This window comes from Tympanuchus pallidicinctus, unplaced genomic scaffold (assembly GCF_026119805.1).
Source record: "Tympanuchus pallidicinctus isolate F22 unplaced genomic scaffold, pur_lepc_1.0 scaffold8, whole genome shotgun sequence".
NCBI classification, from domain to species: Eukaryota; Metazoa; Chordata; class Aves; order Galliformes; family Phasianidae; genus Tympanuchus; species Tympanuchus pallidicinctus.
The window spans coordinates 16,624,222-16,644,957 of record NW_026294802.1 but is presented as its reverse complement, the minus strand read 5'-3'; the positions used below and the strand labels follow the sequence as shown (position 1 = coordinate 16,644,957).

The 20,736-nt window shown below is 47.4% G+C and overlaps 3 protein-coding genes across 4 annotated transcripts; 2 read left to right on the top strand and 1 right to left on the bottom strand.

Moving 5' to 3' along the window:
* The first annotated feature begins 380 nt into the window (after nt 1-380).
* Nucleotides 381-15,316, top strand: WDR91 (WD repeat domain 91). Of its 2 annotated transcripts, XM_052669475.1 has the most exons (15): nt 389-598; nt 986-1,165; nt 2,126-2,333; nt 2,876-2,958; nt 4,143-4,267; nt 5,708-5,885; nt 6,193-6,351; nt 8,755-8,954; nt 9,270-9,420; nt 10,634-10,728; nt 11,103-11,271; nt 11,932-12,040; nt 12,836-12,948; nt 13,695-13,892; nt 14,663-15,316. In XM_052669475.1, exons 1-15 carry the CDS (start codon nt 476-478, stop codon nt 14,825-14,827), a joined length of 2,256 nt encoding a protein of 751 aa, XP_052525435.1. In that variant the 5' UTR covers nt 389-475; the 3' UTR covers nt 14,828-15,316. The 2 variants fall into 2 exon arrangements, with proteins under 2 accessions (XP_052525436.1, XP_052525435.1); XM_052669476.1 differs by lacking the exons at nt 12,836-12,948; nt 14,663-15,316 and having other exon boundaries at nt 381-598; nt 13,695-13,864.
* Nucleotides 15,317-16,255: 939 nt separating this feature from the next.
* Nucleotides 16,256-17,551, top strand: CYREN (cell cycle regulator of NHEJ). Its single transcript, XM_052669534.1, has 3 exons — nt 16,256-16,416; nt 16,494-16,560; nt 16,678-17,551. Exons 1-3 carry the CDS (start codon nt 16,271-16,273, stop codon nt 16,933-16,935), a joined length of 471 nt encoding a protein of 156 aa, XP_052525494.1. The 5' UTR covers nt 16,256-16,270; the 3' UTR covers nt 16,936-17,551.
* A 125-nt stretch (nt 17,552-17,676) lies between these two features.
* TMEM140 (transmembrane protein 140) lies at nt 17,677-20,434 on the bottom strand. Its single transcript, XM_052667993.1, has 3 exons — nt 20,429-20,434; nt 19,906-19,984; nt 17,677-19,217 (listed from the first exon to the last, which is right to left on the bottom strand). Exons 1-3 carry the CDS (start codon nt 20,432-20,434, stop codon nt 18,577-18,579), a joined length of 726 nt encoding a protein of 241 aa, XP_052523953.1. The 3' UTR covers nt 17,677-18,576.
* Between the last annotated feature and the right edge of the window lie 302 nt (nt 20,435-20,736).

The window sequence follows — 20,736 nt, the reverse complement described above, 5'->3', positions numbered from 1 at the left end:
TGGATAAGACCAACTCCCTCTCCTGCCGTTCCTTCAGCAGCCAGGAGGGGCGAGGCGGCAGCGAAGCAGACAGCGGGATCCCACAGACGACGACGGCCGCTCCCGAACACCACGCTCCCCGCGCAACCCGCCCTGCCCCACCCATGACCGCCGAGCCACTGCCTGTCCGCGCCCAGCAACACGAGCCGCACGTGGCAGCCAGCCAATGGGGACGCAGCTTGCGCCCGGCGGCGGCCAATGAGAGACAGACAAAAACGCGGGCTGCGGCCGCAGGAGGGCAAGGAAGCAGGGGAGGGGGAGTGGAACGCACGGGGGAGGGCGGTGCGCATGGGCGAGCGGCGGGGACTACAGCTCCCATCGTGCCTTGCGATGGGCGTGCACGGCAGGGGACGCCGGGGGCTGTAGTCTTGGCGGCGCCGCGCCGCCTCGCTCGTGAAGCCGTGGGCGGGCAGAGGCGGCAGCGCCGCTGGGCCCCATGGCGGCGGCGACGGAGCGGACGGACGAGCTGGTGCGCGAGTATCTGCTGTTCCGCGGCTTCACCGCCGCTCTGAAGCAGCTGGACGCGGAGATCAAGGCGGACCGGGAGAAGGGCTTCCGGGTGAGCGGGAGCCGCGGCCCCTTCCCTGTGGGGCGGTGGGCAGGCCGCGGGGCGGCGGGGCTGAGAGCCTGTCTGGGGGCAGCTCCCCTGAGGCGCCGCAGCCGAGCCGAGCTGGGCCCCGCGTCCCCTGTGAGGGCGGGGCTGGAGCCGGGGCCGCGATGAACCGCTGCGTGGTCCTCTGAGGGCGGCGGGCTGCCGTTAGGAATTTTCGTGCCCGTCTCGCTGATAGATGGCGTTCGGGGTAACGGCGCTAAGAAGCGGCGGCGCGTCTTCCTCTTGCTGTGCTGCCGTCTTGTCGGCTAAGCACGGCTCTTCCCTTTCGTCCAAAAATAACGCTGTTTTCCGAGCGAGCCCTCGCTTGACAGCAGCCGCCTCCTGCGCTCTCAGGTGGATAAGATCGTGGAGCAGCTGCAGCAGTTCGTGCAGAGCTACGACCTGGCTGCGCTGCGGGACTACTGGAGCTACCTGGATCGCCGTCTCTTCAGCCGGCTGGAAGACGTGTACCGACCGACGGTGAACAAGCTGAAAACCAGCCTGTATCGATACTACCTCGTCCACACCGTGCAGGTGGGGCAGGTGGGAGTGGCTGAGTAGATAGCAGTGCTGCATAGAAGGGTTTCATTGCAGCTGAAGGGATGAAGAAGCAGGATTGTTGTCTGTGTTCCTGCTGGCAGGAATCAGAAAGTCCTTATGTGAACTACAGCTCCTGAGGAATCAGAGTGGGAGGGTCTCAAAGAATGGTAGGGTTGGAGTTTAGTTGATAAAAGAGGGAGAAATGAGCTTCAAGTTTGGACAAGGTAACATGGGAGAGAAAGTGAAACTGTTTTTTTCCCCCTTCTGAATAGAAGAGAAAATAGTAAGCTCAAGTTGGAGCAGAAATATCTCAATGATGCTTTTAAAAAAAAAAAAAAAAAAAAAAAAAAACCGTATTACATGGGGAGAGCACTGGCAAGCAGGGTAGACAAGCACCTGTCAAGAGTGTTCAATTTCTTAAAACTTATGGGTAATGTTTCCCCCTTGATTGAAAACTTGAAATTATGAATGCTGGGGGAGGAAGCAAAATCTAATGCATATTTCTGGAAATGTGGTTTTGTTCTCTTATCCTGGACTTAACTTGGAGTGTGACTATAACAAATATAATGCATCAGATGAATTTCTTCAGGGTGCTTCTGTGGTGGAACTGTTCAATTTGAAGTATACTTTAGTAATGTATGAACTTGCATCTTATATAAGTATGCAGAGTGCACTGGTTTAGCTGGAAATCGTGTAAAGAATTGGCTTGATTCATTTCCCCAGCCTTTAAACAAGACTGCAGTGAGTAGAAAAAAGGTTGGATTAAGCATATTTGGGAGCTTCTTCTAGCGTATCTAGCGTATTCTTTTGTTCCCAGATGAACCTGAAATCTAACCACTTGCTCTCTTGGGTAGTGAAAGTAGTTTCTACTGCATTCATCACTCAAACAATATTCTAAGTACCTGCAGGTTGGTTTGGCTGGAAGTGTTGAGAGCTGTTCCTGTTGTATTTCAGACCGGCCGCAATGACAAAGCGCAGGAGTTCTTCCTCAAGCAGGCCTCTGAGCTGCAGAACCAGGCAGAGTGGAAGGATTGGTTTGTCCTGCCTTTCCTCCCTGCCCCGGACTCCAACCCCACCTTCGCCACCTATTTTTCACGCCAATGGGCAGATACGTTTATTGTGTCTCTGCACAACTTTCTGAGTGTCTTATTTCAGTGCATGCATATCCTTTTTTTGGTAACTAATGGTTAAATCTCTCTTACTCTAGTGTTACGCTTACTGTTCTTAGTGCCAAGAGTACAATATTACAGAACCTGTTGCTTTCAGGTAATTTCAGGGCCACGCCTTAATAGGAAGCTGGTGTTTTCCAGAGGATGTTAGAATAGTTATTATTCAATTATCTAATGACATGTTATGCTCCCTGGGCACAAACGATTGTGGTTGCTGCTAACACTGAACTCAAACCTTTGCTTCTGACTAGAACAGCAGTCAGAAATCTTGTTACGTGGCATAGTGCAAAACAGGCGTGCAACCTTGGGTCCAGAGCTGTCTCCTCTTAGACCATTGTCTGGGTGTATCCATTCACAGCGGTGTGTAGTGATAGCCCAATATTGTTACTACTCTTCTGGCCTCAGATATTTCTCTCTGATGGTATGGACTGAGCACTTTTGCTGTCTTTAAGGCAGGTGGTGATGAGGGTTAGCTGTGAAGTTTGTTAGAGTCAAGGCAAGTTGTTGCCTTGAGTTTTTCTTTAACGCTTCTCACCGGTGCCAGTCATTCTGAACTTTGAAGCTGAATGTCACAGAAGCAGCCTCATACAAGAAGAAAATGAATCCCTGCGGCATAAGGTCAGAATTGAAGTCACTCTTTATTTGCTGGCTGTTTAAGGCTGTGTGTTTTGTGATGTTGGGTTTGTGTGTCCAAACAAGTTGTACCCCTTCAATTTAGAGCAGTTATTCCGAGGCAGATTCTTATATAAATCCTTTCTTTTGGTTAATCTTCCAACTGCCTCCAGCAAGCTTAGGGCAGTGGTGGTATGGTAACTGATATGTCTGTGTAGGACATCACTGTGCCTCTGCTGGAGGTGACTCTGTGAGAGGTGACTCTCTCTGTGCTATCTGCTGGGTGCAGACACTGTGCAAATGCCTTTTCTGCTACGCTGGCATTTCTGACAAGCTGAAAGTAGTGGGAGGTAAAGTGCTTGTGTGACGGACTTTATGCTGAAACTTATGGAGAGTATTCAGGGTCACCTCCAAAATTTAGCTGACAGCACAGTAAAAAGTGGCAGTACCCTGCAGTGAAGAGGCAGAAGCTGTTCCTGCTGAAATAGCCACTTTACCATGGTCAAAGTGGACATAAAATAATCTAGTTGAACTAATGCAAATGTGAATATCTGTTTCCCAATTCTAGATCTTACAGGAAACTGCAAGAAACACTGACTTGCTCCAGCAAGATGTCCCCCAGCTCTATCTTATTTTGATATTACCTTTCCTAGATGCTTATAGAGAAGATGTAAAAGTATAATTATTGGAGAGATTTGAGAAATGTACGGAGTGACCTGAGCAGGGTGTGGAGCTGGATTTCAAGGTAGCCTGATGACACTGGCTACAGTGCACCCAGGCATCTTGCCAAGCCCTGGGCTGTGGGAAGGAGATTACCTTCTAGGCTTGGTGCCTGCACATGATTGCCACCAGTCATGTGGAGGGCTTTGGCTTTGAGCTGCCTGTGTGCAGTGGCAGGCTGATCCGGGCTGCCCAGGCCAGCTCATTTCCCAGCACAGTTAATGCCGTTACAGCAACAGCCCAAGGAGAGGAGTGGAGGATTTTAAGCAGGCTTCAGTTTCATATCTGTAAAGCACTGTTGTTTTGACTACTTGGACTGATGTGATCTTCAGCTGGTCACAGCAACTTTCTTCCCTCCTTGACCGTCTAAGACCCTTGAAATTAGAAGAATGAACAACTTCAGCCTGTAGGAAAGTGGTGCACTCTGGTGTAATTTCTGCTTACTTATTTGGTTCTTTCTTCTCTTGTAGCTATTTGCTTTGCAGGCTGAATCCTCCCGCATGAAGAAAGAGGAACTGGAAGTGGAAGAAGCAGTTGTGCATCACAAGCTGCCTGCATATGTGGCCAACATGGATCGGCTCGGGGACTCTGAGCTGTGAGTGCCTGCAGGGGAGGATGGGCCCTGCTGCTTTTATGTGGCTCAAGGAAACTCTAGGAGTGCCATTTCCTTGTTCGTTGGAGAAAATTTCTGCTATGATGTCTATTTCCCACTCTTTGAGAGAGATTCTTGCTGGTTATTGGGAACTGAAGCACACAAAGAAGTGACTCTGCTTTGGTCTCAGCATTATACCAGGGCATTCTGGGCAGCCAGGACGCTGGTAGCAGTGCAATACCCTGAAGCACTGCTCAGGTATTTTCTTTAGTGGCAGTGAGTGCTTTGTGTTGTTCTTAAATGCTGTTCCTGCATCACACAGAGGGGTCATTGTTCCACAGAGACAGGCTTTTTTGCTCAGTTATATATGAGATTCTTCATAAATCTGCAGTTTAATCTGTTGATCAAATTGTGCTGCTCTCAGTAACAAAAAAGTTCTAATAGAGGTCACACTTAAAATCTTACTTTTAGTGTAGAATTTCTGATTGAAAAGGTTCGTCTGCAGAACTGTCTTGATAACTGCTCTGCGCAGGACAAGTCACAGAGTTTAATTTGAGATCTCTTTGGCCTAGCTACAAAAAGCCCTGATGTTCACCTGCACCTGTGGGAGAGAGTGATGCAAGGGATGAGCTAATAGAACTGCTATATTTTTAACCATCTCTATTAGAAAAACTTACTTTAAAAGTGGTCTTTCTTGTGTGGACAACTCTTGTGTTAACATGGTGGCTAATTCTGGTTGTATTTTCTGTGTCTCTGTTTGGCCCAAAGTTTATTTTTGGTAGAACAGTTCCCTCTTTTAAGACAGAATGAGACAGTGGAGGTGGCTATTCCTCCTCCTCTATGTGCTACCCTCCTTTTAGAGAAAGCTGTAGTGTAGAAAATCCCAGTTATGTTCTGGGAAACAGTTGCTGTTCTAGGTGCTGTGGGTTAAGGGAGGTGTGTGTTTTCAGAAGTTGAGGACCTGAGCTTTAAAACTGGTGAACGTAACCTGCTGCATATCTCAGGGTGTTGAGTGAAACCCTGTACATTGCCTTTCAGACTGGTCTGCTTTCAGCCGTGAATTGGAAACCCAGGCTGAAGAAGTTATTTGGAGAAATGTGTTCTTGTGTTTCCCTTACATTCTTTCTATACTAACCATGAGCGGAAGGAATAGGAGTTTAAGGTGACCATGCATGTGATTTAGCAACAGCTGGGCCCACCAACTCTGTGACACTGCAAGAAGTGAGTGTTGGTTCCAATGATTTATAGTGATCTGCTTTAAACAGTAACACAGGATATTTCTGAAACACTTTTTTTCGTGTTCAGTGCTCTGTGAGCTTGGGAAAGAAGACATGTCCTCCAGAGCTTCAAGCAGCAGGCACTGTTCTTGTTGGGTCATCTCTGATCAAGTTGTCTGTCTGCAGTTCCATGTCCTGTTTATTATTTCTTTTTAATTTTGTTTAGTGATATGACCTGCAGCCAGAGAAGTACTGCACATTCTCTTCAGTCTCGAGGAGGCTTTCTCTCCTCTCTTCTCTCCCAGAGTAAAAAGGGCCCTGCCAGACCAGCTCAGCCAAGTGGGGCTTCTCCAATACAGACTAGCAGCATGCTGCTAGGGAAGAAGGAACCAGCAAATCACCAGGTGATTCTCAGCTTGATTCATTGAAAGGTGCTTGGTAACCAAGGAGTTAACTTGCAGCACAGCGTTGCTCCAAGCTTTTGCTTTCACTTGGAAGAGGGGGAGGAAAAGGAATGTTCTTTCTTGCCCATGTACACTGGGCGTAAATGCAGTACAAGAAGAGCTGAAGGTCATGTCTAGGGACTTGTAAATCCCTTGTGGATGTTTAGGTTGTTGGTTTTTTGGTTTTGTTTTTGTTTTTGCCTCCTTTTGCTTTCTTCTGCAGCCTTGTACAAGTAAAACTTTGCCAATTCATTCCTCTGCCTTCCAGAGTGCCAAAGGAAAAGAAGGAACAGCAAGCAGTAAGGATGGGAAGAGCCACTTTAGTGGGTTAGTAGCAGGTGAGTCGAGCTCCCTGCAGCAGCGTCAGAAGCGCTTGCAAGAGCATGGGAAGGAAAGGAGAGAGCTGCTGTCAAAAGGGACCTCTCAGGTACTGGGCAACACTGTGAGACTGGGCAGTGGAGGGCTGGCAGTTTCTGTTTTTATGCTAGATGGTATGACAGATGCCAATGTTCCAGTTAAGCTTCTGGTTTGCTGCTCAAATCAGCTGTATCAAAGGTTAACCTCTGTGATTAATCAACTCCTTCTGCTCTCAGATTATTTCTTTGTCCCTAGATGGGACTCAGCGCTGACATTTTAAATAGAGTTGCTGTTCGTCATGATGTCAACAGCCTTGTGTTCAAATACTTTTTTTGTAATCCCCTTAGTGGCATGGCTCTTCCATCCCTCAGAAGTACACAGTTGTAAGATGATCTCAATGTTAATCTTTAAATAGAAAGATAAGAAATGCTGTTCCAAAAAATCATGCAGCACAGATTTTTGAATCTTTCTCTTTCTGTCAGTTACACTCTCATGCTGGTTTGTGCACATTCTGTGTGGACAGCAAAAAAGTTACAAGCTTTCCTGGATAGGAGTGGAAATGTATCCCCACACAAAACTGCAAGGATCACCCCACATAAAGGATGTCCTGCTTTCTAGTATGGTGATAAAAGGGCCTGGAGAACCTCTGTTATGAGGAGAGGAGGTGTGGGAGGTAAAGGGCTGAGGCCAGACTCTTCTCAGCAGTGTGTGGTGATAGGACAACGGGAAATGGCCACTAACTGAAGCATAGGAAGTTCTGAACAAACATGCAGAAGAATTTCTTCACAGGATGTGGGCAGCCTGTTCCAGTGCTCCAAAGGGGGTTGCAGTGTTTCTTCCTGTGGAGATGTTCAGGACCAGCCTGGATGTCTGCCTCTGCAATCCGATCTAGGGAGCCTGCTTTGGCAGGGGGTTGGGCTCAATGATCTCTAGAGGTCCCTTCCAGCATCTACAATTCTGTGATAATAAAACCGTGTCTGAAGTTGGACTGCTGCTGTTCACCTGCATGTTGTCTGGCTTCCAGCAGCCATGTGGTATTTTGAAACTGTGCCAGAGGAACGATGGCATCATCTCAGCCATGTTTGTACTGGCTATATAAGCAAGTCCCCTGCAGGAGAGGTGGTGCTGAGGGACTGGCACTTATCAGCTGATATATGTGGCTGTTCTACATGAGGCACACTGCCTTGGAGAAATGTTATTCCATCAGAGTGTTCCAGGCTGTGTGAGAACTTTGTTCTTCATGACTTACCTGAAAGACTTCATTAAACACTAGTCAGAATGTCTCAGACACCCCCCCTCCCCCCCCCTCCCGCCCACCAAATATCCTTTGACCTCCCTTTTGCTGTGATGCTCCAGGTTAAAGCAGCAGTTTCCTGCCTTTGCAGAAGTTATATCTGGTCCTCCTGGCGAAGCTGATACTGTTTAGCTTACTGCTGTATACAGTGCATATAAGCAAAAAGGAAGCTGAAAGGCTGTACTGTTTTTTTTTTTTTTTTTTTTTTTTTTTTTAACTTGAGTGCCATTCATTGCTAGTTATCTCCCCACTTTTAATTATTACAGAGTGAGGCACTGTTGGATTTGTTTCCCAGTCTTTTCCAGTTCTGTGAATTCAGATGATTTAATTATGCAGCGTTTGACCTTTTGCTCAAGATATATCACTACTAACATATCCTTGACTTATTTATAGGGAGCGGAAATCCATTATCGTGCAGATTCTTCAGGCATTTTTATCTTCAGAGAATGATGTAGATAAGGTTGTTTGCACATGTTTTACTGAGTCGTGCTCTGTGTCCCCTCCTAGTGACAAACTACTTTCATACTTGTGTGTGCCACGATGGATGTCTTGTCTCTCTTACATACCTTCAACTCCTAAAAATCTAGTTGTTCTAACGCTGTCTGTTCTGTCAAAAAGATTTTGAGCTTCTGGACTTGTGTGTTGACTCTACAGTTGTCATTAGTTGGCTGCATTGACTGCTATATTATGCACAGACTAAATACCTGTCAGACAAGCATAGTCCATCCACTGTGGCTTACCATCCTCTAAGAGCTTTTGTGAAGATTGTACTATATGTTGTGAAGTCTTAAGTAATTCTTGCTTTAGGCAGTGTAGGTTGATGTTTGATTGCAAATCTGTGCTTGAATAGTGTCAAATGAGCCTCTGATATCAGCTGGGGTATCAGCTGAGCAGAGATGCTGCAGTTCCTTTGATCCTTATAGGAATCTGTATGACTGGGTATGTTGTGGGGTTGTATAAGAGGCCCTACTGCCAAGGAGGTTGTATTAAATGGGACAGTTGTGCAATTTGCTATCCCTGTGCTCAGGAAGAAGGTCTGTTGGCAGAAAAGGACTTGAGCTGGCAACACTTCTGTTTCAGTACAGCAGCTTCTTTGTTCTTTCTCCCAGTGAGCAGCGTGGCTGAAAAGCTTGACCTGATGCTGCCTCCTTGTATTTCACACGGGATTTCTTCCTACAGGTTCAGAGTGCTGAGAAGAAAGCAGATATTAGCGCATCTGAGCCAGAGCCATGTTCAGAGCCACAAGCTGACCAAGCAGAGACTTCAACCAAGATGCCTGCCAGCAGTACGGAGTCTGTTGGGGTTCGGCAAGAGCAGCCTTTCATTGTCCTGAGCCAGGAGGAGTTTGGGGAGCACCACTCATCTATTATGTACTGCAGGTAATAGGCTGGCAGAAGAGGGCTCTATCCTAGAAACCTCTCCAGAGGACCAGCCATGTCTGGCCTCTTTTTGCATTGAGAGTGGAGAAAGATTTTTGTGATAGGATAATGTCAGTAGGGAGGAAATTCCCAGTAAAAGCACATCTGTGTTGCTTAAGAGCAAAGCATGCAAAACAGTGCAATGAAATTCTGATTCCTACAGCGGGAATTGGAGCCTGTGTGGCCAGGTGAGAAAAGATTACTGGGATACATATTTGCATCTAAGAACTTCAGGGAGAAAAAAAAAATATCCAATCCATTTCTTTCTGCACGTAGGGTTGATTGTTCTGGACGGAGGGTGGCCAGCTTGGATGTCGATGGTGTCATCAAAGTGTGGTCTTTTAACCCCATAATGCAAACTAAAGCTTCATCTATTTCCAAGTCTCCGCTGCTCTCTCTAGAATGGGCAACCAAGCGTGATCGGCTGGTGAGTAGCTTGTCTACGTGGAGACTTGAGAGTCTCAGCTGATGGAGCTCTGTTGTTATGTTTCACACTACCTTCTAGGTGGCAGCACTGCAGGTAAAATCAGCAGAACAGTTAGTTTCCACTTAAGGGAGAATTGAAGCCCGTAGTCTAATAAAAGCCAGAGAGTGAGGTGCGTGCTTTGTGTATTGAGCACGAAATTCATTACTGCTTGTCCTGAAACATAACTTTCTGAGCTGTGGCATTTGAACAGGGCAGCTCCATTGAGAGAATTGACATTCTGCAGGCTGTCACTTGTACAGGCAGGCAGAGCCACAGCAGCCTGTGGGAACCTTGCAGCAGGGTGCTGTGGAGCTACACTCTCACTCTGAGCCAGAAGCAGAAGAGAGAACAAGGGTGTGATGTTGGCGTCTTGGTTTGTGCAGGTGTGAAAATGGCTCCAGGCCACTTCTACACTGTTGTCTTCCACCGCTAGGGGTCAGTACTTGCACAAGGGCTTGAATGCTCGATAAGTATCACGGCTGTTTAAATGTTTCTTTCCCATAAACATTTTCCCTCTAATTATGTTACTAGAGAGGGTTTTTAATTATGTGCTGTCTATACAGTCATTAATATTTCTTCTGCTTGGGGGAATTTTTCCTTCTATAGAAAGATTTTTCTCTGAAATATGTGGGGATGCAGCAGCAATTCAGGCTCTGAAGGGAGAAGGCTTTGCTTGCTTCATTTTCCTTGAAAGTACATCCCTCTGTTACTTCATTTTTAAATTGTGGCACCACTGGGAAAACATGTATGAGCCCTTCTGAATAATTTAATTCTTCTCTGGGTGAGAGGGTGTGGTTTCTTCTTGGCTTTCCCTTCAGATCAGATTGTTGATTCTGTGTTATTCTTCCGGTACTCCCATAGATGTTGAGACTCCATGTGGAATTAGCATCTTAAATGCTCCAGAAAGTGGCTTGTACTTCACCTCTTTGCTTATCAGGCCTTTTTCTCACAATGTCTGGAAAGGAAAGCAGTGCTTTTACCCCACTTCTTGTGGCTTTACAGTTGTCTTACTCAGCATGATATGCACAGAAAGACAGGATGTACCTGCAGGAGTTATGTATAATCAAAATGTACAAACTGGGGGGAAAAGAAGCATTATGGTGTTGGCAGTTACTGCATGGCATTGTTGTATGCTTCCCTCACACTCCTTCATCTGTTCCTTGCTGGTTTCAAGCTACTGCTTGGCAGTGGAGTTGGGACAGTTCGTCTTTATGACACTGAAGCAAAGAAGAATCTCTGTGAAATTAGCATTGATGAAGACATGCCCAGGTAACTATCAAATGCTGATTTATCTCTTTGGGATTGTATGTATATATACACGTGTACACATACATGTACGTACATGTGTACGTGTTTTTGTAGACATGTATATTTATGTACCTGTATCTTGTTAGTTCTGATTGTACAAAGGTATTGTAACTGCAGTACCTCTTAGTCTTTGGGTAGAAGGCAATTTCTGAATGGAATAAAATTGATCAGGTACACTGGAGAGACTCACAGTTTGCCTAAGCACATGAATCATACCCTCCTTTACAGTGCATGTGAGATAGAGGACCCCTCTTTCATGGCAGAATGAGGAGCTGAATAGCCTTCCTGAGGCTGTTGCTGGAGAGAAGCATTTCACACTCTCTGCTGTATTTCAGAATCCTGTCGCTTGCCTGCAGTCCAAGTGGTGCTTCCTTTGTCTGTTCTGCAGCAGCCCAAAGCCCCATCTCCCACATGGACTTCTCAGTAGTCACCTCTGGGGGCAAAAGCATGAACCAAGTTCCTGGGAAGCTGTTGCTGTGGGACACTAAAACAATGAAGCAGCAGGTACTTGCTGGGTTCCTTTCCTTTCTAGGTCTGCTTGCTGAGAATGAATATCTCCTGTTCTAATGTGTAGGCTTTCTTTCTAAATTACTCTGACTTTCACTGTGGTGTGAGCATGGTGAGCTTTAGCTGTTCATCTCCATCTAGCATGCTCCAGGACTGCTGTAGACAAGTTTCAGTTGTATGGCAGCTGGTCGCTATCTTCAGAACTCTTCTAGCCATGTATTCAAGTGCCTCTCAACCTGTGTTGTTTGTTTGTTTTTAAAGCTATGAACTGCTTTCTGAGAATTAGTCTTACATCATCTCTGTTGGATCAGATTCTGGCAGTGAATCCTGGTCCCATCCCTCACTTTTGACCTGTGCTTTCCCTGATGCATAGGAGAATGAAACACACTTGCACTAGTGTCTGCCAGAAGCTGGTTTTGCAGCTTTAAGGACGTTTTCAAGATAGCTGCATCTTGGCTGAGGTAAACTGTTGATCAGACATCACAGTTAAATGCAGCTGCCAACCCTAAAGTCTGTGGTTGTGAAAGGTATAGGAGTTCAAACTGTGGGAGCTCTTGTTATTTGATAGCATCTTCCTTCCCTCCCCTGGAGTATAGCTGCTTAGCATTTCAGATCCATTAGAGGCTTTTAGGCATTCATATAGACTTTCCCTTCTAGTTGCAGTTCTCCCTGGAGCCTGAGCCTATCGCTATTAACTGCACAGCCTTCAACCACAATGGCAACCTGCTGGTCACAGGGGCTGCGGATGGGATTGTTCGTCTCTTTGGTATGTTGGAACTGAGTGGTGAGGTGGTCTTTTGGTGTCACTTGCTGGCTGCGAAGCTCCAGCATCCTTCTCTTTTCAGGAGGGAGACAACAGTGCATTGTGACCAAGTGTTAAGCTGGAAGTTGTTTTCTGTCCTCCACAACCACTCTCAGGGGTAAATTGACAAACTTTCCCTTGAGGACATTGTGTGAAAGCCCTAATAGTGCTGGATTTGTTTCCTTCCTGCTGAGGGGGAGCAAAGCTAACTTGCATTTGGGTCATGTCATGTTGGATGTGCCAGAGGCTGCCCTGAAAGGATTACTGATTGAAGGCAAAGACTTCATGCAGGTCTTTCTTCATTGGACAATTTCAGTTTCTCAGATTCTGGCCTCTTTAGTTTATCCTTGTGATAAAGGCAGCTGGAGCCTTCCTTCTTTGTGAGAAAGGATCTGTTTTTGCCACAGTGGCTGAGCTGTGAAGGTAGGTGTGAGGACAGAGGTAGCAGCAGCTGTGGGAGTGAATAGGCTTGCAAGGGCAGGAGAATAAAGGTGGCAGTGTCTTTTGGTAGAGAGTGAGTGCAGTTGACACTGAGCACTAAAGCTGGAGGAGGCAGTGGCCAGTTATAGACGGTGACTGTAGTCAGTGGAATTGAAAGCTACACACTGGAGAATAAAGATAGGATGCTCTCAGGCTGGATTGTGCTCCCACTGTCTGGAGTAGCGGGCTGGGATAGTGTCCTTATTAATGTAAATGGTCTCTCCTCACCCCAGCTCTGTGTGAGTACTGGGAATGTTTCAGTACTGATTCTTCCCTCAGATATGCAGCAGCATGAGTGTGCCATGAGCTGGAAGGCACATGATGGGGAAGTCTACTCCGTTGAGTTCAGCTATGATGAGAACACTGTCTACAGCATAGGCGAGGATGGCAAGGTGAGCTCTAGGTGACTTGCATTGGTCAGCTGGTGTAAAGAACCCTTTGTGAGTCCACTCTTTTAGGTGTTTTTGTTATCCATACCATGTGAATCTGCAGGCTGTTAGTAACCACATTCATACGTGCAGAGCACCACCCAGTTTCATTTATTATCTGTAGAGATGGCGGCCAGAAAGTGCATTAGCAGCTGAAGATGCTTTGGACTTTGCATGCAAACCCTGCTCTTGGTGAAACATTCCCTTCCTAGGGAATCCAGGCAAAGATGACCTTTCTGTGCTCTTGAAATCACCATATTTAAGGTCTGAGACGTCCTGGGGAGCAGATCCTTGTTAACTTAGCATGAACTTCCTTGCAAGTAGCTCTCAATTGCTTATAACAAATGCTTCAATTTCTGTAGTTCCAAAGTCTCTAGCAATAGAGATTTGGCTCAGGCCAAAGATGTTTTATGGTGACATGGGTCCTTGACTGGTGAAAGTTGAGTGAAATCCCAACAGGATCCTGCCTGTACTATGGAAGTATTCATATGCAATAGTGCTTATGAAATATAATGCATATGTGTGCCTGGGTAGTAGGCACGCTTGCTGCCTTTGCATCCCATGTTTTGTAAATATAGCCACTTAGAGCTGTGAAAATGCTGTCTTCTGTTTGTGTGAGATATCCCCCTCTCTTAAAAATGGTGAATGGCCCCTCTGTATTCCAGTCAATTTAACTATGGGCTTTTATAATTTATTTTTTTCTATTCCAGTTTATTCAGTGGAACATCCACAAAAGTGGCTTGAAGATCTCAGAGTATGCTCTTCCCAGTGAAGCTACAGGTCCCTTTGTGCTGTCTGGATACAGTGGATACAAACAAGTCCAATTCCCACGAGGAAGACTTTTTGCCTTTGACTCTGAGGGAAACTATATGCTGACATGTTCTTCAACTGGGGGAGTCATTTTTAAGGTAAGTCCCCAAAATGATGAGAAACTCCCTTTTGCATCCAAGCACTTGTAACAAGGCTGCAACTTGCCTACCTCTGCTTTGTGAAACTTGCTGTTCAGTTTGATGTGTGGTCTGTACTGCATGCATTTTGGCACTGTGTGCTGTTCAAGCAAGTGTGTGAACTCCAGGAATGATATTCTTTGGTGCTAAGTGCCCAAGACAAAAGTTTTTGTTTTTTTTTTTTTAATTTATTGACTATGACTGTTCCAACTGCTCATCTGTAATCTGCATCGTGTGCTTGCTATGCTCATCCCAGACTGATTATTTCCTCGTCATGTGTGCGCAGCACTGAAGTAAGAACAAGCCTGAATGGTTTCAACACAAACTGATCACAGCCTACCTTCTTTTGAGTCAGTGCACACCAGAATAAGCCATTACGTGTCAGTTTAAATAGAATTCTTACTTAGCAGCTGGGACATTCAGAGCACCTTCATGAACATGAGCTACAGCTTAAACTTGCCTGTTCCTCACAACTCTGCTCTTAGCCTGTCTTGTTCAGCTACTATAGCTTAGCTGATGTCAGAAGCTGAGCTGTTTAAAATCATGTGCTTCTGTCTTGAGATGGAAAACTCATTTCCTCGTGTGCTACGTAAATATAAGTATACACAATTAAACAGGAAAAAGTATGCTGATAGGGATATGGAGTATGTAGTAGGCTTTGGGTTCTTCTGTGGATACACTGCCCATGCTGGAGCAGCTTGCCTCATTAAATTCTTATATTTTTCTTGTAGTTAAATGGTGAGGACAAGGTCCTGGAGAGCTGCCTTTCCTTGGGAGGACACCGAGCTCCTGTTGTCACAGTGGACTGGAGCACAGCCATGGACTGTGGGACTTGCCTCACTGCCTCTATGGATGGGAAGATTAAGTTAACAACCCTACTGGCTCAAAAGTCTTAATTGGAGCTGTGTTGAAGGAAGAGAGCAGCAGAATTGGGAGGGAAAAAAGCGAACAAACAAAAAAGTGTTAACTCCACAGGAACAAACTGCATGGGAAAGAAGGCATGCCACAATCACTCTTTTCATTTTAGCTTTTGCCTCTTGGCAGTTGTTAAATACACATGCCAAACCACTGTGCAACAGAATGCTGATATGGGTCTCCTTCAGTGGCAGCAGTGAAAATAGAGCTTCACTGACCTCTTATGGCAGCTGGACTCCCTCTTCTAGGGGGGGTCTCAATGTAGCACATGGTTGGGAGGCTGCTGGAATCATGTCAGGGGCTATGTAGACAGAGAAACTGGAGAAGGCATGTGTGATGCAGCACTGTGTGGTGAAATGGATGGCTCAAACTGGAAAAACCAGTGCAGAACCAGAGTATTATTTGGGTTTAATATTTTTTCGTTTTGTGTTGTTGTTTTTCATAAAAAGAAGATACTCCCTTGCATTTGATTCCTGTGCTCTGTTTGTCTATTGCTGCAAAGTGTGGAGAATGGCTGAGGCAGAAATGTGCCAAGAACAGGCTCCTATGTGGAGAAAAGACTATTTTGTTTTCACCAGGTGCTTCCTGCACTGACAGTCTCTCAGTAGGGACTACCAGTACCAGTCATTGAGGAGCAAAAATAGCTGCGTTGCTTGGATGTATTGTGTTCTTTGGCAATTGCAGAAGGGATCCTGAGTCAGACCTTCTGAAATGCTTGCATTAGAGATCAGAAACTACATAATGCCTGATGTATTTCATGGTGGATAAGAAGACGAGAACCTGCCTGGTCCTTCATAATGCTCTATTAACAGAGCTAGCTCCTAAAATACTAAGTATCAGTTGAGTCAGGGAGAACAAGTGCTTGAATGGAAGGGCTGGGTGGATTCGGTCAGTTGATGCTTCTGGAGAGTTGATAAATAGCTGGTCTATCAGCCAAATGGGGGATGTGCTGATCTGCAGAAATTAGCTGGGTAGCAGGGCGTAGCTTCTGGGTTAATAAGATGTCAGTGTGATTTTTTTTTTTTTTTTTTTTTTTTTTAAGTTTTTTAAAGAAAAGAATGCTCTTCTAATCTCTGTTTCTGAAGTCAGAGTGTCTTTGTGCACTGGAATAGATGAGTGAGTGACATTTGAGTGGAGGTGGCTGGAAATAAAAGCCTCTTGTTTTGCTGAGGAACGGAGGAGATGGGACTGCAGCCAGCTCCTAGACCAGGCAGTAGTGACAGCAGCCTTTTCTAAAGGCAGCAAACTCAGTGGAAGGACTGGCTCGAGGCTTCCTACCCAGCTTTGGGATGGCCAGGGCAGGAATGAGGTATTACCGTACGGCAACGGTATCCAGGAAAAAAAAAAGCCTCCAGCACGTTGGTGGTGCGTAGCGTGAGGCGGGCCGGGAGGGGACAGCCTCGAGCCGTGCCGCGGCGCGCAAGATGGCGGCTGCACACAAGATGGCGGCGGCGCGGCGACGGCGGCTGTTGCCCGCCTGGATGGGGGCGGCGGGGGAAGGCGAGCGGCGGGCGGGGGGACCGGGCCGGGTCGGGCGGCGGCGGCGACAGAAAGCGGCGGCGGAGCCCAGGTAGAGCCGCCGGGTGAGGAGAGGGTGGGTGGGGCCGGAGCGCTTCCCGCTATAAACCGTCCCCTTGCGGTGCCCAGGGCGGCGACCGTGTACTGCATGAACGAGGCGGAGCTGGTGGACGTGGCGCTGGGGGTGCTGGCCGAGGTGAGCCCGCGGCTTCCTTTCATCCTGAGCGCAGCGGCCTGTCCGTGGCTGAGGCCCGCAGGGGCAGCCTTTTGGCGTGGCCCTGCGTGGGGGGGCGGCTGATGGTCCTTGTGTTAGAGCTTGCAGCGTAAGGGAGCTGAGGAGGAGGCCTGCAGCGGGAGCCAAGAGGAGCAGGACCTTCATCAGCAGGTGGAACAGGAGCTGCAGGCAGCACCGAGCCAGGCTCCCGAAGGCACAGCCAGCGTGAAGGAAGGCAGCCACCACAGCCCGGGCCCCCCATCTTCTTCTGGTGCTAGCACGGATGCAGAGAGGACTGGCCTTGATGACTCTGATGATGATGCTCTGAAATATGTCAGGGAGATCTTCTTCACTTAGCATTGCCTCTACACAGCTGTGCAGGCAAGGACGGGATTAAGAGAGCACAGCCCATCAAGAAGGAAAATTGGATGCCCTCAGAGAGGGCATTCCTGGGTCACGTGTCAGGCAGTGTCCTGCTGGTCTCCCTTAACCTCACATCTTGTCACTGTGACGCTACAAACCCTCACAAACAGCAACAGAGGGAGTGGAGAAATGTTACTGTGTAAACTCAAGGATAGTGAAGTATGCTGGCCGCTAATGGGAGCCTGGGTTGAGTCTGAGGTCATCATGAGCGCCAAGCTTGTGTTGGATGGGACCGAACACAGGGCAGTAACGGAGGGAGTGCATACTTGCTATGGGCATGAACTGCCTGTAAGCTAAGCTGTGGACCAGCAGCCCGCCTGTAAGTGGGATTCCTTTGATGCCAGCTGCTAGAAAAGTCAAGGTTCAGCTCGCAGTAAGAACATCCCAAGGAAGATCGATACCAGCAAGGTGGTTCATGTGATGTGGGCAAGAGTGGTAACTCATGCACCCATGTTACTTTGAATAAAGATTTGAAGAAACAAACTATTTTGTAAGTACCTGCTTAGCTCCAGGGGAGAAGAACTAAATAAACTTTTTTTTCTTGTTTTTACTTGGCTTACAATTTCAAAACCCAAAAGCAGCTCTCAGGGAGCTGGGGAAGAGAATCTAGGAAAAGAAAACTCAAAAGTGGAACTTATGGGCTGAAAAAAATTATTTAGTAAGACAAAAGAGAAAAGGAAAATAACACAATAGTAATGTATATTTACAAAACAAGGGCTGTACAGTGCAATTCTTTGCTTCCCAATGGCCAATGCCTAGACAGTCCCCAAGCAGCAGCTGTCCCCCGCCCAGCTCCCTGCTTCAGTCACATATCACTACCTGAACGTATCAGTTACTGAGTTACTTTTGAAGTTCCCTTGGGCTAAATTTAGGTGAAACAACAGCAAATTATCAGTTAAATATTTCTTTGTATCTCGCTGCAGTGTGTAGCACAAGATGCAAAGTACTTCTATACCTGTGTGGCCTCCAGTTTAATTTGAGGTTGTAGCCACTCTGTCCCCTGTCACGTTGGTCACGTAGGCCTCTTTTGCAGCTGGGCAACTTGCCTAGACTTGCTCAGGGGGGGTAGGACAGTCTGTCTTCTGATGCCACACCCTCTTTGGCAAGCTTCTTTCCCTGGTTCTGACTGCAAAATAAGCACGTGATTTCCACTCGTGCAGCTAAGCAACGCACCCATAGTTGAGAAAGTGAAACGTTTTTAGAGGTTTTCCATAGTATTTTATAGTATGGGATATCCCTTTGATCAGTTCAGGGCAGCTCTCCTGGTTCTGACCCTTCCTAGCTCTGTGCTTCCTAGCCCTCAGTCCCCTTGCTTGGCCTGGCAGAGAAGCTGAAAAACTGAAACGTCTTCAGCTCTGCACAGCACTACTCAGCAGCAATTGAGACATTGGTATGTAATCGAAATTGTTTTTATCCTAAAGCCAAAACACAGCATTGTAGCAGATACAGTGAAGAAGATAACTGTCCTAGCTGAAACCAGGACACTGGATGTGAACACTTGGAATAAAGATCCTGCCAGTGATTAAAGCTGTAGCATGATTACTGTTCTAAATCACATCATCCTGCATCTCAGTTTCAGATTTTAATGGGCAAGGCCTCCTCAGTGAAAGGGCTTTGATGTGGCTTCATGTGCTTGGCCCAGATGGTGTACATAGTGACAGTGAGAATCTGGAGCAGAATCAGTGCCAGAATTCCAACCAGTGCCAGAAAACCCCCAGTGAAATCGGAGGGGTGAATCCACGGTGAAGTTTGGAGGAGAAATATACCCAGACCTCCAGATAGGAGTAACATTTTGGTGATGAGTATGATGAGCAATCCCCTCCAGCCCTTTACCTTGTCCGTGCATCTCACGTTTGCAAGGAAAAGGGGGTAGAAGAAACTGATGACTGAGCAGATATAGACACAAACCCTGGCCAGTGCTATTCCAAGCCAGCTGATGCCCATGGCCTGCAGATGGCTGACTTCCAGGCATTGCAGCTTCCCGGCCGTCTCGTTCCAAAGGCAGAAGTTGTAAAAGCCAATGCGTTTGCTGGGGAGGTTGACCAGGTTCCCTGCTTCCACCAGCAATGCGTAGATCATCAGTCCCAATGTCCCGACAACCTCCAGGACAGTGAGTGCACAGAGCAGGTGCCCCATGTACCTCCAGCACAGCAGAGCCGTTCCGTGGCCCACATGCTCTCTTGATACCATGGTGAAGCCTGCTGTGGGGCCACTTGCTGCAAAACATGAAGTGGGGGGTGAACACTTTGCTTACAGTACATGGTATCTTTCCAAGGAGAGTTCTGTGCCTGTCACAGAGAACCCAGCACTTCCCCTGCACATGAAGCTCAAGTGTTTCTGCCCTGCTCTGGCTGTGCTTCCCAATGTATTAGAGGAGATGGGAGATGAGACCAGTGCTGTTCCCTTATCTCTACACATGCCCCATGTGCCATAGCCTCACACTGAACAAGAAAGGAATGTGTCAGCAGGCAAGAGAAGCAATGCAGCCCAGTAAGGATGGGGTTAAGAGCTATCTTGGGAAAATGCTTCTTATTTAATTCTGGTCAGACGAGGACATCCCTTGTGATCTTTGGACGGCTGAGCAGAATGCAGGCATGAAAGAGTCTGAAGTGCAGCTTTACCCCCAGCCCCCACAGCCCTGGTACACCTGATACCACTAGTGCCCCACTTTCCACATGCACCCAAGGCCCCTGCATCCCCTTGAAGATCTGAGCACAGCAAGGCCAGTCACCCTCACCCCTGTCCCCACAGGAAGGCAAGAATGATGCACCTCTGCCCTGGTTGCGTGAGGAGCAATGCCTACACAGGTGGGCAGCTGTGACATCACCAAGGGTACCCCAGACCCAGCTGCATCTGCCCACCCACATCTGCTGGGGCCCAGGGAGGTGGATGCAACAGACAGACCTACAGCCGCCGTCTTCCTCCCTCCTCTGGCTGGTAGCTTGGTAAATGCAATTGCCTGCTGCTCTCCCAGAAGTGCAGACTGTCCTCAGTGCCTTCCTGCAAGCTGCTGTTTCACGCTGAAAAACAGGGAAATGCCATCAAGAAAGGGCATTGCTGGCTGCAGAGGCAGACAGCATTGCAGTACTTGCAACCTCGGTCTGTGCAGGAGCACCAACACGGGGTAAGGAGCTCAAGATCTCCTATAAATCATTTACCAGTTCCATCAAGGAGCTCACAGTGTGGTCCTGCTATCTCCTCTCCGCTGTCAATTGTGCTATGGTACATCATCCCAATGTCCTGGGTGTCCACAGCCAACCTTCCTACACTTACCCTGTACGCATTCCCACCCCATGGACACTTGTGGATTTGGTACAGTCTCTCTGAGTTTTCAGAGCACCTTTGAAGGACTTTGCTCACACCTCTGCCCAGTGTCTGGCTGCACTGCTGGTGACTGAAAACCCTTCAGCATCCCCCTCCCACCCACCTGCATGTTTGAGAACAGGACACCTACACTAAATGTGTACAGAGATAAAAAAAAAAATCATAGGATCACAGAATTGTTTGAGTTGGAAGGCACTCTTAAAGGTCATCCAGTCCAACTCCTCTGCAATGAACAGGGACGCTATGGTTAGATCAAGTTGCCCAAAGCCTGGTCCAGCTTAATTCCATTTCAGACTTCTCTCCCCCTGCTACAGTTACAGCCAGGAGGAATACTCACAGCATGGAGAGAGTCACAGGATCCAAACAGGTCTGCCCCTTCCACAGATCAGTGCCTCACTTCTTCTTGTGGCC